This window comes from Gymnoscopelus microlampas (genome assembly GCF_963454915.1).
Source record: "Gymnoscopelus microlampas genome assembly, chromosome: 6".
Taxonomy (NCBI): domain Eukaryota; kingdom Metazoa; phylum Chordata; class Actinopteri; order Myctophiformes; family Myctophidae; genus Gymnoscopelus; species Gymnoscopelus microlampas.
Genome location: NC_139943.1, coordinates 12,142,022 through 12,160,278, shown reverse-complemented (window position 1 = coordinate 12,160,278; position 18,257 = coordinate 12,142,022). Strand labels below are relative to the sequence as shown.

The 18,257-nt window shown below is 42.9% G+C and overlaps 1 protein-coding gene across 1 annotated transcript in view; it reads right to left on the bottom strand.

The window, feature by feature from the left end:
- Nucleotides 1-18,257, bottom strand: part of nell2a (neural EGFL like 2a) — a gene marked incomplete at its 5' end in the record, with an annotated part of 224,034 nt that overhangs the window by 62,776 nt on the left and 143,001 nt on the right. Inside the window, 2 exons of the mRNA XM_084059432.1 lie at nucleotides 1,942-2,037; nucleotides 5,207-5,329. Of these exons, the coding sequence (XP_083915558.1) occupies nucleotides 1,942-2,037; nucleotides 5,207-5,329 (219 nt within the window). The remainder of the gene's footprint in view (nucleotides 1-1,941; nucleotides 2,038-5,206; nucleotides 5,330-18,257) is intronic.

Genomic DNA, 18,257 nt, shown 5'->3' with positions numbered 1-18,257 from the left:
CCACACTGCTGCAACTGCACTTCAAACCCACCGTCCAATCATTGGGAGAGCTGCCGAGTCATTACTCACCTAGCCGCGCACGCGCGCGCACACACACACACACACACACACACACACACATGCACACCTGCAGAGAGAGTGGGTACATGCACACATGCATACACACACGCATGTACATGCACACACGCATACACACACACACACACACACACACACACACACACACACACACACACACACACACACACACACACACACACACACACACACACACACACACACACACACACACACACACACACACACACACACACACATTTGTATTATTATAGGCTACTAGTGAGGACATCCACATTTTAGGATGGCATTGAAAAATATCTGAAAATAGCCAAACAATAGCCCAAAAAAATTGCAGATCTACAAGCTCACAAATCCGTCACTCTTTTTGCCGGTGCCTTACCCGTTATCCCTAAGCTTCTTTGCCATTTTTTACTATTTTTAAAAATATTTTCAAATAGTTCAACTAGCCGATCTACATCGACACGTTGTGAGCTTGAGAATTGGCTATTTGAACTATTTGAAAATGTTTTAGAGAAGAAGTTTAGGGATAATGGGGTAGGGCACTGGCAAAAATAGGGCCCTAGACCCCTAAACCTCTACAGTAAATGCCTAATCCTAACACTAACCTGAATCTTTTTCTAATTGTAAACCTATCTCTAAAAATCTTTTTTTTTTATTGTGAGGATCAGGAAAATGGTCCTCACAATGTCTATTTCTGAAATTCAACTATACTTGTGGGTACATTTGGTCCTCATAAGTATAGTAATACACACACACACACACACACACACACACACACACACACACACACACACACACACACACACACACACACACACACACACACACACACACACACACACACACACACACACACACACACACACACACACACACACACACACTAGGGGATGCCTGAGAAAGAATACAAGCAGCTGGTGAACGCTCTGAAAAAAAACCTTTCAATAATTTAACGTCAGCTGTTTTGTTGGCGCCCGTGTAAAGACAGTGCCGCAAAGTAAGAATAATCACCGGCATTCTCGGTGCGAACGTGGCCAGATTTTATGCCGGGATAACTTAAGCGGCAACTTTGATCAGCTGGGGAAGAAGAGTTTTTCCCCTCCTCACTCACATCTCTTTTCATCCCGCCGGGCGGGTGTCCTTCTGCCGGGAGAGAAAGGGGACAGAGGGAACGCCGCGTGACGCATCTGAAGAGGTGTTGCCAGATATTGCAAGAGAAACAAGCAACCATGGTCTATGAAAACAAGCCCAAAAGAAGTGACTAATAGGGGAGGCTACATAAGCACTTTAACCCGATATACTATCAGCTACTTGAAAATAGCAGATCTACAAGCTCACAACGCGTCAGGATGAGACACGTTGAGGGCTTGTAGATCTGCTATTGTCAATGAATGTCAATGAAAAAAGGGGAAATATTATATTATGAAGATAAATACATATTCATTGGGGGAGGGTCCTTGATATGAAAATGTTTGAGAATTACTGGTTTAAACAACCAAATAGGAAGCAAGCCCAAATAAGCAAAATACTTTAGAAACAAGCCCAAAAAAAATACACAATCCGCAACTACCAATATTTATAAGCGACTTTACAGAGAAAAACATGCCCAAAGTCACTTATAATAAGCAGACTTGGCAATACCGATCTGAAGAGCAAGCGAGTCACCCCGCAAGAACTCCACAACCCCCCACCTTCCCACCCCCCACCTCTCTCTCTCTCTGACTCTTCTCCCGCTTCTCATTCAAATGCATTCGATGGCAGAAAGTCGTCCCGGAGGTTACCGTGAGAGGATAATATAATAACCGCCTCGGGGCGTAAAAAAAAAAGAAGGAGAAATTAAGTCTTTTTAAAATGCGTTACCTGTCTCACATCTCCTCCCCGTGAACCCTTGCTGGCAGACGCAGTTGTTGGGTGAGACGCAGGTCCCGCCGTTCTGGCACAGCCCGTCGCACATAGCTGGAGGTACAGACCACAGGAGAAGGAAGGAAGGAGACCATTAGTCTACAAGACTAACGATTATTACGGATTTAATTAGAGCCGGCAAGCCGGCATATGTATTTTGCATACGGAATAAGAAGCTAATTTGGTGACGTGATACATTATAGCACTAGGGCCCCCTCGCCGAACGTCTTTCTGCGACGTGATGAATTCGTCTCGCCGAGGTTAACCCATTAAGACCTGAAGCCGATTCTAAAAATGTCTTCTAAATGCTAACAGTTTTCTGAAAAACCTATGTCAATCTTTCTCATGTCAAGGACCCCCAAAATTATATGAATTTGGCCACCGACCCCCATCTCAAAATATGTTGTTCCAGGGACCCCCAGAAGCAAAGATTTGAGTTAAAGATGTTCGCTTTAAAAATATATATATATTCAAAGATTTGCACACATTTTCACGATTTTTCAAAAATAGCAGATCTACAAGCTCATAGCGCGGCACTATGAGCTTGTAGATCTGCTATTTTTAAATAGCAAAAAGAATAAAATAATGGTTTAAGTGGTTACACAGATGCGTTCCCGGTTTGAATGGGTTAATTCGAGAATGTTCATTATTCACAGATGTAGATTGGTAGTTAATGTTCGCCGCCCCCACCCCAACCCCCCTCCTACGAAATGAGGTCTTCAAAGAGGTCTTCAAAGAGTGACGGAATGCCTCTGAAAACGAATACCTACATCTAGGGCCTTTATTCCACTTAACTGAGGGGAAAGAATGAAAGAAAGATATGGGAATAGATGGTTTTGATTATGACAGAGGGAACGGTCCAATTAACAGGCACGAGGTGATTTGTCACGTTTTCCCCAGACATTTATTTTTCATACCTCTTAACACATTACCCGCCAAGATATTAAACATCGTTTTTTATCCCCATGCCAGCGTAATTACCTTAAATAGACTTTGAAGCGCCGTGGAAGTCACGGTGTGTACAAAAATGTTAAAAAAAAAAGTCCCCATGGGTTGGTGGAGGGATCCGTGTATCCACTGGGACAATAACATTCCAACAGCAATCGGCCATTTTGGGGTTATGGCCCGTTGAAAATGGGTGGTTTTCATTAAAAAAAAAAAAAAAATGAGTTACTGTAGGAGTGTTTTTCTAAAAATCCTATAGTTGGGCCGGACGGAAGTCATTTTTTTTTTTGAATGACGTCACATCTGTCTACTGCTTCTCTGAGTCACGAGGGATCATTCATTCATTGTTTCTATCATTTTTTTGATAGAAACAATTTCATGGTATATTTGCTTTAACACATTGCCTGCCAGAGTTTTTTCAGATTTTTAGCTGTTGCCTGCCAGGGTTTTGCCATGTTTTTGGTACCTGTTCGCGTAGCCACAGATTTTTTTCCTCCAGTATGATTGATCCCCAGATGGTTTCTAATCACAGATGAGATTCAGGTGTGGTTTCACAAATGTCAACGAGGTCATTTTGACCTCGTTGACATGTTTGGTTGATGTTTCAATATAGCTCAAAAGCAGTAGTTTTAAACCAAAAAACAAAGTGAATTGTTTGTCCGTTTGAATTTTAACATTGAAGTGAATGGAGCAGCAAATCTTCGAACATTTTTAGCTCCTAATCTGTTCATAATTCGACAAGGGTTGAAATTATAAAAAAATGCAAAAAAAAAAAAAAAAATTTTTTTTTGAATTTTTTTTTTTTTTTTTCCCTTTTTTCCAAAGACGTATATATACGTCATTGGCAGGCAACAGCTGATTTCTAAATGACGTATATATACGTCTTAGGCAGGCAATGTGTTAAAGACCTTGACATAAAAAAAAATCCAAGCCGGAACACAATTGAGTGGTTGATCATTAAAATGAACATGTCCTGAGAATGCACGCTGCCCACCCATCTGACCGCTTGACATGGTGGTCGGGTGGGTGGGCCGTGAATGCTTTTGAGATTTTCAAGTGGGCCCTGAGCCAGAAAAGAGGACCACTGCTCTTAAATGGATTTGAACTCATCACTGCACTCATACAGTATGAATGCTCCTTGAGAACACTGCCATATACAGTATAAAGGCCCTATGCAGTAGATATCAGGTCAGTTTGACAAAACACTTTGAACAAATCAGGTTTGACACAAAGTGCTTCATTCATGGAGCAACTAAGAACACAGTGTAAATACAGATAGAATAAAATAAGTTACAATATGCTATACAGCAGAGCATGTGAGCGGAGCGGAGCGGGTGAAAATGCCGCTCCGCGCTCCAGGGGGCTGAAATGCCGCTCGCTATTCGCTCATGTTAAACCCCCCCGCGCTCCGCTCCCCGTCGCTCCTCGCTCACGTTGATTTGCGCAAATCTCGCTCCACGCTCCGCTCAAACCGGGTCGCTCAACAGTAAAAAAAAGAAAGTAGAAATTCTAATGACGTCTCGGGGCGCTGTGCACTGCGGATGTCTGTGTGTCTCTGAGTCCGTGCAACCGGGCATGCTCAAACATTTGGTGCGCGGCCCCCGCGAGGGCGGCCTGGAGCGGGCGGCGGTCCTCGCTCTGAGTAGCGCTCCAACCTTTTTATAACCAGCTCCGCGCTCACGTCAAAATCGCGTCGCTCCGCTCGCGCTCCGCTCCGCTCACATGCTCTGCTATACAGTAATTAATACCACCAGTAAATGTTTCTGATGGTATACCAATGGTAGGCTATACACCAGTGTTTCCCAAATAGTGGGTTTAACTTTGGACCCATTTTAGCTAGTTTTTTTTTGTAAACTAAAACACTTTTAAGATATAGTGAAACTAGCAGATCTAAAAGCTCACAACACGTCGCAAAGCAACACCATGTGACACATTGTGATCTTGTGGATCGGCTATTTTCACTATTTTTTAAATAGGGCTTAACAAGTTAACCCATTAAGACGCATCTGTGTCACTTTTTGATTTGAGCTAAAAAGCATTATTTTACACTTTGGCTATTCATAAATAGCAGATATACAAGCTCATAGCGTGGCACCGAGTGCCGCGCTACAACCTTGTAGATCTGCTATTTTATTTAAATCGTGAAAGTGTGCAAATCTTTGAATACATATTGTTTTAAAGAGAACATTTTTAACTCAAATCTTTGCTTCTGGGGGGGGGGGGGGGTCCCTGGAACTAAATATCTTGAGATGGGGGGTCTCAATAGAATGAGACTTACCTTTACACAGGGTGCCGTTGCCAGTGTACCCTGGCTTGCAGGAGCAGCTGTGACCACCAACCATGTTGAAACACAGGGCGTTCTGGTCACAGTTGTGTAGTCCACTGAGACACTCGTCGTGTTCTGGAGGAAAGAACACATCACAACAACATCTTAAAACTACAGCGTCTCACATACCCCCGTGGCTCACCTGGTGGAGTGATATATAGACTGTAAAACGAAGGGAGCGTGATGTCACACGCATTGGTTTCTACACACCCGTTTCTAAGCCTCTAGAGCAGGGGTCTTCAACAGGGGGTCCGGGACCCCTAGGAGGTCCTCAGAGTTACTACAGGGGGGCCGCCAAATCTTTGTGTGATAGGATCATGTTTTTTACATGAACCACTTGAACCCTAGCATCCCTATTCTGAGTGGAACATCAGCCAAAAATAGAAGATCTATGTAAGCTTGTAGATCGGCTATTTTTGGCAAAGAGGTTTGGTGTAGACTAGAGGGAAAAAAAGACAAAGTATTGACAGTTCAAGTGGTTAAATGTCTGAAAATACACATTAATCGAGCATACACTGATGATAGTGCTGTCAAAGTCTATGAAGCTGTCTAAGAAATCTATGAAAATGTTTAATTTACAACACAATTTTATGCAATATGTAGTGGGGGTCCCTGCTTCATCTCTCTCTCAGCCAAGGGGTCCTTGGCCTGAAAACGTTGAAGACCCCTGCTCTAGAGATCAGTGAAAAATGGCCGCGAGTGCAACCGCAACCAATGTGCTATAGGCGTGAAGGGGAGTGAGGGGGTGGGTCTTCAGTCAGTAGAACCCAATCACAAGCCCCGAAACCATATCCTGCTTTGGATCATCAATTAAAAAAATGTATGGGACCATCATTTACAAAAAATGCATATCATGCTGTGTGAAAGAAAATGTTTACTGAGGTAATAACAGAGTGTAAAGTCCGGTCCAATTCCCATTGACGTGGATGGAGTGAAAGTTTTACTGCAGCCCCAGGAGGGGAATTACAGTAGTGCCACCTGCTGGGACATTAATGGGAACTGCAGCGTTCTCATTACTTCCGAATTGACTTCAAAATGAACAGAGAAACCTTGGTGCCTGGGTGCAGTCCATAGAAAGCAGGGTAAGTGATTTTCTTTGGTTAAAATAAGTGTTAAATAGCTCTATATTCTGATAGTACTCATTGTAGAGTGTTTGTTCAGTAAAAGGAGTCTCCTTGTCTCTCCAGCTCTTTATAAAACAGAAAATGCATTTTCGTTTCAGTTTCAGTTTCATTTCCAATTTTATCCAATCAGGATAGAGAACTCAATCAGGATATAGATTAAACAAGTGAAATAGGAAGTGATGACACTAAGAAATGAGCAAGTAAAATTGGAACTGGAACACTATAAAAATGAAGCTTAAAATGGGAACTTTCTCCTGATTGGCTGAGATTTTGACACCTACCGGAAAATGTATTTTCTGTTTATTAAAGAGCTGGAGAGACGGGGAGACTCCTGTTACTGAACAAACACTCTATAGCAATGATTACTATCAGAATATAGTGCTTTAACCTTTTAACAAAATACTTTTTGTTTTAACCCAAAAATATCACTTACCCTACCTTTAACCCATTAAGACCTAAGGCCGATTCTACGAATGCCTTCCACAAATCAGTAGTTCTCAAACTTGTTTTGTGCCCGGACACCCCCAGAAGAGAAGATTTGTGTTTCCAAATGTTTCACTTTTTCCCCCAAAAATATCAGATATACAAGCTATCGAATAACGCAGTGATTCCCAACCTGTTGGCCGGTTGGCCCATTGGTTTGGCCGCGAGGATATACTGTAGTAAGTGGGCCCTCAAATAATTGGCAAAACACATATTTGAATGATAATATAATATTAAAACATAAAATAAAATAAAAATGAGTTTTCATTGTGATACCGATAAAAACATTTTTTTCAATTTTTTCAAGTATACTACATCAGTTCCATTGATCCAAGCCGGAATAAAATCGATAGATTGATCATTAACCACTTAGACCCCATTTGGTAGAGCAGAGTCTCTACCCTATGACTCTACTATGCTAGTGTCTTCTCTCTCTTCCGTTGTTGAAAATAGCCGATCGACAAGCTTACAACGCGTCGCAGCGCGACGCGTTGTAAGCTTGTCGATCTGCTATTTTCAGCAAAAGCTTTCCCTGCAATACGGACACTGGGGATTAAGTGGTTTAAATAAACATGCTCTGACAACTTTATCTGACCGTGGGCTGCGAATGCTTTCAAGATGTTAAAGTGGGCCCTGATCCAGAAGGTTGGCAACCAACCAGTGAAACAAAGGCTTGAAAATGACCCCCCCCCCCTCCAACCCCTCTAAAAAACAAACAAACTACAACGTCCATATTTCCACTCAGCCATCCTTTTGACCTGTGGAAGGTCAGTCAGACGTTCATCCAAATATGGGCCATTAAGAACACATACGGAAACAAATGGCTGACTGCCATCATATTGCACTTGCCGGGGAAATTATGAGTAATGGAACAGGCCCTGTAATTAATCTCGCAGTCACTTATCTACCCTGCAATTAGATCATTTAATTAGCAACTGTCATAATGTAGCCTAATGTTGTTCCAAAAACGTACAAATGAACGATTTACAATCTTGAATCGCCATCGAGCTGTAGACCATTGGTTCTCAAAGTGGGGGTCCTTGGTGGGGTACCAGGGGGTCCCTAGCAAAATGTGTTAATAGCGTCACAATCATTTAAGCTATTTTTTGAAAAATCGTGAAAATGTGTACAAATCTTTGAATAGCCTATATTTTTTAAAGCGAACATTTTAAACTCAAGTCTTTGCTTCTGGTCCCTGGCACGAGATCTTTTTTTTAGTTGGGAGATCCGTGGCCAAATACATATCAATTTGGGGGTCCTTGACAAGTTTGAGAACCACTAATGTAGACATCCTCTGTGGTCTCATAAACAAGCGCTTCCTTAGAAAGTTTCTACATTGAAATGGACTTGGGAGTTGTTTTGCATTTTTATTGGAAACCTCCTGTCTGCGAGCCCAATCTCCCCTTACTGGCTGATAAAAATCTGAAATTGAGTTAATAAAAAGAGCATCAGCTCCTCCGGTGATGCTGAGGCAAGGCGGAAAGTAAACAATCAAAGACTTTTTAACCCATTAAGACCTGAGGCCGATTCTACGAATGTCTTCTAAATCCTAACAGTTTTCCGAACAAAAACGTACGTCGCTATATCAGTGGTGCTCAAACTTGTTCAAAGACAAAATTGATATGAATTTGGTCGCGGACCCCCATCCGAAAATATTTTGTTCCAGGGACCGCCCCAGAAGCAAAGAATTTAGTTGCTTTAAAATATATAATATTCAAAGATTTGCACACATATTCACGATTTTTCAAAAAATTGCAGATATACAAGCTCATAGCGCGGCACGAAGTGACGCGCTATGAGCTTGTAGATCTGCTATTTTTGAATTGCTAAAATATAAAATACGGCTAAAATCCAAAACGACACGGACGCTTTCGCGGTTTTAATGGGTTAAGAGCGGCTGTGAAGCTGTCCCTTGTGCCACCAATGCTCTAAACAGGCAATAACGTTGCCCTTCGTCTGCCCCCCTGAACAAAAACATTGATCCCACCCTATCCCACCGAGAGACACTGGGCAGCAGAATGCTGTACAACCGCCTTGTCTTGTTCCGTTTGGAGGCTATGCTGCACACATAAATATATCGTCTTCTGATAAGTAGCTGCTTAGCGGAGCACTATTTTTGGGCTGATGCACGCGGAAACTTTTTTCTGGACTCATGTCCTATAACCTTCTGAAATCTTTCTTTATTATGTAAGCCAAACACTCTGGTTTCCATTGCGTAGGAAGAGGAAGTACAAGAGGTGTTTTCTTTACAAACATGGTCTCATAGTTATTCAGCACAGATGATGGGAGTTTTTTTCTGTCAGTCAGGAAACAACTTTTGCAACAATTGATCTCTTTTGATTTGGAACGGTGAAATAAAAAGCCACGGTCGACAAAATCCCCACAACAGGGTTAAGAATGAAAAGTGAGTTTACTACTAACACGAAGGGAAGGCAACAGTTTGGCCTGCTTCAGGTTGTTTTAGTGGATTTCTGGGCCACATCGCACCTAGCAAGGGACAGAAATACATTCATTTTTCTCAGCTGTTCTCTCCATCTCTCCCACCCTCTCACTCCCCCATCCTCTCTCTCTCCCCCATCCTCTCTCACACTCTCTCTCTCTCTCTCCCCTATCCTCTCTCACACTCTCTCTCTCCCCCATCCTCTCTCACACTCTCTCTCGACGCAATTCTTTTTGTTCACACATACAAAACCCAAATCCTCCTAAACGACAGCGTCAAAATTATGGGCTCATTGTCAAATCATGGGCATCAGTGGCTCAGGGGGTAGAGCGGTTCCCCGCTTGGGAAACAGAAGGTATGACCCCCTGGGTCAGTGCCAAAGTGTCCTTGAGCAAGACACTGGACCCTTAACTGCTGCCAACGAGGAAACCCTGCTTGGTTTCCTCTGTCATCGGAATGTGAATGGGTGAATGTAATGCACATTGTAAAGCGTTTTTGGATAAAGGCTGCTACTGTATACAAATAGACCATCTACCATATGTACAGGTACTATCCTGGCAAGACTCAGTGACTGGAACACAGTTTTCTGAAACACTTATATCAGTGGTTCTCAAACTTTTTCATGTCAAGCACCCTCAAAATGATATGTATTTGGCCGCGGACCACCATCTCAAAGTATTTGGTTCCAGGGACCCCCAGAAGCAAAAATTGGAGTTACAAATGTTCGCTTATAAAAAAAATATATATTCAAAGATTTGCACCAATTTTCATGATTTTTCAAAAATAGCAGATCTACAAGCTCATAGCTCGCCCTAGGTGTATATCTGTTATTTTTGAATAGCCAAAGTATAAAATAATGGTTAAAGTGGTTAAAATCTTAAATGACAGAAGCTTTCCCGGTCTTAATGGGTGAAATCATCAGTCTTAATTGCACTCTGAGTGTGTAAAAATAATGGACACACTGTACATGTATTTGTCCATTTGGGTCCATTGTTTCCAAGCAGGGCTGAATGAAAAGTGAGGATTTGATTGTTGCATGGTGCATGAATCAGAATGCATGTGATGATGTCACAGGAGACGTTCCATTCATTTGATCTCCTGAGCAGAACCGTGGGCCTCATGCAAACTGAAAGTGACATTGTGACAGGCTCCTCTCCACAGAGACTGGGATGTGTGTGCGTGTGTGCGTGTGTGTGTGTGTGTGTGCTTGCGTGCAAATTATGGCCCACACGGCACCCCATACCCATGGTTGCTCCTGTTGCTATGCTGTAGTATCTCACACGCACGCACATCTACACACACACACACACACACACACACACACACACACACACACACACACACACACACACACACACACACACACACACACACACACACACACACACACACACACACACACACACACACACACACCTGCTGATAGGCAGAATTAAAACCTGCTGGGAGGTATATAAAACCTGTAATAGGAGTGCAGAGGAGAGGAGAAAAGACGCAGAACTGTCCAAGGTCACATCTGTCTGTCAGCTGCTAGATCTGCTCCTGGCTCTGAACTCACAGCATGGTACAGCTGGGGGGGGGGCACTCTGTGTGCACACACGTGTGTGTGTGTGTGTGTGTGTGTGTGTGTGTGTGTGTGTGTGTGTGTGTGTGTGTGTGTGTGTGCGCAAAATAGCAGATCTATGATCTAGCGATGCGACGCGTTATGAGCTTGTAGATCTGCAATTTTTGCTCAAAGTGTACTTAAGTACAGTACTTGAGTAAATGTACTTAGTTACATTGCACCACTGCATGTCACTGTATTGTATCTCTGTCGGGTGGAAACCTTGTATGTCTGAAACTGTTACTTTTCAGGAAATGTAAAAACTAACCTGTGTTCCAATGGATCCAATGTTATAATTCAATCATAAGTTCTACTACTACAGTGACGATACTCTAGGTTCAATATTTATAAAAACAAAGCAGGGGCTCGCAAATCACTTTTGAATGCCCGTCTTTTTCAAGTATGTACGACCGAAAGGGTCAAAACGTTGTATCTACTGTTTTTCGCAAATAAAAAACTTGGAGCATTCAAAAGTGAGTTGCGAGCCCCCGCTTTGTTTTCATGATTCTGTTCTTACAGTTTGGCTCAGCACCAAGAGACGGAGGATGTGCGTTCTTTTTTCTTTCAATATTTATAAAACCCATAGGCAAAATGTACTACTTTTAACCTGACATCCCTATTTTGGGCATTAGCCAAACATTTTTTTGTTCTTCCAAAATAGCATCTACAAGCTCACGAAGCACCGCACTGCATTTTGAGCTACTTTAGAGTGACACTGTCATACAAAGTAGGGCACAATAGGGCATTCATTCATGAAAAACACAAAACATTAAAAGAACCATGTAACACTGTGTGTGCGCATGTACACTGTACTGCACATGTACAGTATGTGTGTGCATACATTCAGGGACGCAGAGCGGGGGGGGGGGGGGGGGGGGGGGGGGTTGGACACACTCAGTTCCATTGGGGGGCATCCCCCCAGTTTTGGGACAAAGAAAAAATAAATAGAAGAAACCTATTTTTTGTACCGAATTAAACAAATTAATGTAACAAAAACACCCAAAAATGTAACAAACCCGGTAAAAAAAGACATTTTCGCGCGTTTGCATTCTAAAAGGCCCTCTGCGTCCTTGCATACACTGCATTTGTATGTGTGCATAATAGCAACAGCAGGCCAATTTATTGTGTCTGTCCTCAGGCTGTGCTGAACCTCTGTAATATTTAAATACATTAGAATGAATAGTCAATTAAACAGAAGCTGTTAAAATCGCAGACACTGTGTGTGTGTTCATGTGTGCATTTGTGCGTCTGTATCTGTGTGTGAGTGTATGTGTATGCGTGACGTGTGTCTGTCTGTATCTGTGTGTGTGTGTGTGTGTGTGTGTGTGTGTTTGTGCGTGGGCGATGTGTGTGTGTGCGTATGTGTGCGTGTGTGTGTGTGTGTGTGTGTGTGTGTGTGTGTGCGTGCGTGCGTGGCTGCGTGCCTGTGTCTGTGTGTGCCTACAGTATCTGTCTGCCTGTAACTGTGTGTGTGTGCTCGCGTGTCTGTGTGCGTGCGTGCGCTTGCATGTGTGCGTGCAAGAGGAGTGTTTTCCTCGCTGACTGCTGCCGCTCAAGCAGCAGACAGATAAACAATCAATTATGTACAGGCCGTCAGCGGGGATCTCTCTCTCTCTCTCTCCACTACCTCCATGTCCTTATCACCTCGCCTCCAGCACTAACAACAACGACAACAACAAAAACATCCAGCACCTCCGCCTCGTCTGACCTTTGCTGCACTTCCCACGAAAGCCTCTTCCGCCTTGACTGGGCTCTCTGCAATTAGACGCCTGTGAGGCGATGATGAAGACCTCACCATGCGTCTGCAAAATACCTCCCTCTGTTTGTTCCCCCCCGGCTGCCTTTTTATTATCAACAGTTTTGTTGTTGTTTTGCATAAGAGTCCCTGCCACTGGCAACCCTGTTATACTGTATGGGGGGGGGGAGGGTGTTAGAACAGTGTGATTCTCGACCTTTTCCGAGCCTGAGGCACCACCGAGGAATTCCTAAGTTATTGAGAATCGGAAATCAATAATGTTTTCGGTGACTGATTGATTGATTGATTGATGTACTTTATTTAGTAAGACATGAGAACAGTACATGACAGTACATAACAGTACATGGAAGTACAAATTCGCAATACAAGGTCTACTAAACTGGATAGCTCAGTTAAGCACGTAGCTTGTTTAAGACCTGTGTGACATGGCCTCTAACTTAGGCTGCTGAATGTACTACCATGTGTTCTTGTGTTCTTGTCAGTACACATAGGTGTCGGAGCAGATAGGTAGATGGGTACATGAATGGAAAAGAATGTGCTGTCACAGTTCAATAACCCCCTTCAATCCGGGAACACATAGAAATGCGGTTTCAGATGTATAGGAACTGGGGGCTTGGTCAGAGTCTAAGACAGGCAGAAATCACTTGAGGGTCGTTTTGCACCTGTTTGTCTGTCTTCATTGTTGCAACAATTATGACACAAACATTCTAATCGTTTCGAATAAGCTGTTGATTTCTTGCCAACAAGAGGTAAAAACAAGGAACATGAATTTAACGGCTTGGATGTGCATATTGCTTCAATGTTGTTGCGCATCAGTTGAAGCCAACATGCTCTGCCTTTGATTGTGTGCGGAAATGAAATAAAAGTGATTGGGTGCCCCAGATTAGCACCAATTTTGCTGTTACCATCAGGCAGGAGGCTTAGAGTACCGTTGGCAAAAAAAGAAGGGTTACAAGAATTTGTTTGTGCCATCGGCAGTGGATATTTTAAATAAGAAGATTTTTAAATAACCCTACCACCCAATACAGCCCATGATCACGGTTGCTGTTAAGGTAATGTATTTTATATTGTATTCTATTGAATTTGTGTATTTTATGTATTAGTTGTGTTTTTATCGTTTGTATACTGGATGCCAGTGTGCTAAAGGTAAATTTCCATTGTATGTTAAATTGAATGCACAATAACGTTTTTCTTTATCTTTAACCAGCAACCTCCAATAATAGAAGAAGGATCGATAGTGGGATCGATAAGGAATCGGGTCAGTAAGCAGGATCGATAGAAATTTACGATCATGATCCCCATGATCTACAGCTGTGGGCAGGAACCCCCTTTTGTTAAAATCAAGGGGCTAGCTTCCGAGGTGTAAATTGAGGCTAAATAGGAAGTGACAGTTCATATGAACGGCCTGCAGTCTCGCTGTTTCACCCCTGCTGGTGTCAGAAGCAATTAGGCTCCATTCAAGTGGATGGGTTTTTGCCGAACTTTACACTTGATTTTATTACCTCAATAAACATTGTCATAAATACTATATACTTCCAGTCGCTAGTTTAAAGTCTTCTTTCAATCACCATGATATGCGTTTTGGTAAATTATGGTCCCATTTATTCTAAAATTGATGATAAAGTAGGGTATGCTGTAGGAGGGGCGTGGCTACCTTGTGATGATTTGATTGACAAGCCACACAACCAATAGCATTAATTTCCGAGTCCATGGGATATAGAAAGATGGCGGATTTGAAATTGCTGAAAAATAGGCTTCATTTAACGCTGTCTATATTTTTTTACTGTCTATGGTTACAATGCCCAGAGCTACGGGGCAAGAGAGAGGAAACAGTATAGATCATTCTTGGACTTGACCTCCTGTTTATGGACCTAAGTACCGCAGCACATCGCCTGAAGCTGATTATTTGGATGCGGATCAAGAATGTCCCTATTTATTTAGTTGGAGCCAATCCGGCTTATTGGTGGATCCATTACACTTGGAGCCGGGAAAGGTCCTTTGTAGAGAAATTGCCTCGGGCCATTAACTCGCTGCACATCAACCATATTGAGAGATTAAAAGGCCTATTGGTCATGCCGCGCCATTATCCAAAACAGATATTTCATTGTTTAGGGCGTGGGTCTTCAACAGGGGGGTCCGGGACCCCTAGGGGGGGTCTTAAGAGTTACTACAGGGGGGGCTGTAACATTTTTATGTGATAGGAACTGTTTTACATTAACCACATGAATACTAGCTAAATCCCTATTCTGGGGGTAACATTCACCGAAAATAGGTATAGATGTACAAGCTCACAATGCGTCACGCTGCGATACGTAGATCGCTTATCGATTTTCCGGCGAATAGGTTTGGTGTAGAGGGAATAAAGAGCAGACCAAGTACAGAGCCAACGGTCAAGTTTACTATGTATATGGGGGGTTTAACCCATTAAGACCTGGAACGCATCATTTTTTGATTGGAGCTAGAAAGCATTATTTTACACTTTGGCTATTCAAGAATAGCAGATATACAAGCTCGTAGCACGGTACAGAGTGCCGCGTTACGAGCTTGTAGATCTGCTATTTTTGAAAAATAGTGAGCGTGTGCAAATCTTTGAATATATGTATTCTTTTTTTTTACGACAATCTTTGCTTCTGGGGGTCCCTGGAACCAAATATTTTGAGATGGGGGGTCCGCAGCCAAATACATATCATTTTGGGGCTCCTTGACAATTATGAAAAAGTTTGAGAACCACTGATATAAACATACGCTTTTTAGAAAACTGTTGGGAAAAAAATATGTAAACAAACAAACAAACAAACAAAACATTAATTTACACAACACTGATGATGAAGTGCTGCCAAATAAGCCTATGACACAATTTTATGCAATAAGTAGTGGGGGGGGCCCTGCTTCATCTCTCCCTCTCAGCTAAGGGGTCATTGGCCTGGAAAAACACCCCTGGTTTAGGGAGTGGGGTGGCGCAGTGGTGAGGCAGCGAAGGTAAACGTATGGCACACTTTGACACACACATCACATCTCCTCTGGGCCTCGACAGGATGGAGCCAAAAAACGTCAATGTTTTTCATCTCAACTCTAAACCCTAAACCTCTGCCCCGCGTCCAGCCGTTCCTTCCAACCCCCCAGCCCCCCCTCCGTTTCTCCACCTCAGGGGTCCGGGTCTGGTTATCACAGGATTAGAGAAGGGCACACATCCAACACCCACCCACCCCCACATACACACACACACACACACACACACACACACACACACACACACACACACACACACACACACACACACACACACACACACACACACACACACACACACACACACACACACACACACACACACACACACACACACACACACACACACACACACACACACGCACACACACGCACACACACACGCACACACACACACGCGCACACAAACCTCCACCCCCACCCCCACCACCGCACCATGCCAACACAGCGTGTGCGCACACCTCAGGACAGCCACCTTTAACTCATTAAGACCGTGAAAGCATCTGTGTCATTTTTTTTGTATTTCTTTGGCTATTCAAAAAATTGCAGATATACAAGATGATGATAGCAACATACGTTTAAAAAAAAAAAAAGATCAATTGAGATTTAGAAGACATTTGTAGAATTAAAAAAGTAGAGTTAAAAATGTTTGCTTTAAAAAGTATATATATTCAAAGATTTGCACAATTTTCACGATTTTCCAAAAATAGCAGATCTACAAGCGATCTACATGAGCTTGCATATCTGCTATTTTTGAATAGCTCAAAGTGTAAAATAATGGTTATATAGCTAAATATCTAAAATGACACGGCACACGTTCCCGGATTGAATGGGTTAATAACATTCAAAGGGAGAGCTCAGCCAATCTGCTACCTTTCATGGATTAGCTGCTAATCTCACAGAGCAAGCAGCACCCGGGGCACTTTGGGGAAAAGATGAAGAAGAAGAAGAAGAAGAAGAAGAAGAAGAAGAGGAGGAGGAAGAACAGAAGTCTGTGAAAAGGATAGGAGCAGTCTTGACCTTCAGGAGGAAGAAGGTCTGGAAAAGACTATCAGGAGAAGAGAAGAGAAGAGAAGAGAAGAGGGGCAGCGTTTCCATGAGGATACAGAGCCATGACTTTCTGGTTGCACGCTAGTGGTGGAAAAGTACTCGACCACAGTACTGGAGTCAAATAGATACTCAACTACTCAAGTGAAAGTTGCTCTGTCAAATTTGTACTAATGCTCATGATACAAAAAAAATGTCCTACTCGGTCTGTCTCCCCCAGGTGGGCTGTGAAACACTTCAGAAACCTGCCTGCCAGTGACATCATCGTTAAGCAGTTTATTTAATTGTATTTCTATTTTTGAGTGGTGCCAACCACTCCTACATTTGACTTTGTCCGTGTGTGTGTCCGTCCGTCCGTCCGTCCGTATGATTGGTCAAGCTTCACGTGTCACGTGACAACATATTGTTGCTGATTGCAACACAAGGATGCAACCAGTTACACTTTCAAAGGCACCACTCTCTTCACACTGGGTGTGATTTTTAGCGGCGCTAGCCGCTCTATACCTTTAGGTATAGAGCGGATATTAGCTCTCTATACCTGGCTTTTGCGTCAACGTTCTGATTGGTCAGGCTCGCCAAGGTTCTGATTGGTCAGGTCCGTCAACGTTCTGATTGGTCAGGCCCGCCAAGGTTCTGATTGGTCAGGTCCGTCAACGTTCTGATTGGTCAGGCCCGTCGAGGTTCTGATTGGTCAGGTCCGTCAACGTTCTGATTGGTCAGGCCCGTCAACGTTCTGATTGGTCAGGCCCGTCAACGTTCTGATTGGTCAGGCAAGGGAACTATTCATGACATCAATATTATATCATGAATACAAAATTAGATGGTTTATATAAACTGTAAAAGTCCGGAACATAAACACTCTGGGTACGGCTTATAAATTGTATAGATTATTTCATAACACATACATATCTTTCTGGTACCACATTTATACACACGCAAAGTTTATTTTTTAGGTACCCACTCTATCAGCTATGACAGATCAGTTTTTGCCACTTACCTTGGAATGCATTTGGTGATTCGCTTCCAATGGCACTATGTAGTGCCACTGGAAGCCTTGAAATAAATTTACAGAGATTTAATATTGTTTCTCTAGTAGAAACATATCTATGACAAAATATATCAAAGGCGCCGCTACCTTCACACAGGTGTGATTTTTTATTAACACGAGAACAATGGCTTCTATTATAGCATGCCAACTTTCCAGGAATAGAAAGCCTGCAGTTTTTTTATTAGCTTGGATTCCCCATGGATGATGTCACTGGTAGGCGGGTTTCTTAACTGTCCACAGCCCTCCACTGAGAAACAGTGAGAGTGAGTAGACGGAAATGGTACTATTTTATCGTGAGCATTGGTGAGGACCAATTATATGAAGATAAGGTTGAAAATGGGTGAAGTCGTCCTTCAAGTAACAGTACTCGAGTAAATGTACTTCCTTACTATCCTCCCCTGATTAATTTCGGTATCAGTAGACAGAGTCAACATGTTCCAGTAGGAGGCCTCCAGCTGGGATGTGAACCAGTGACCTCTCTCACAGCAGGGCC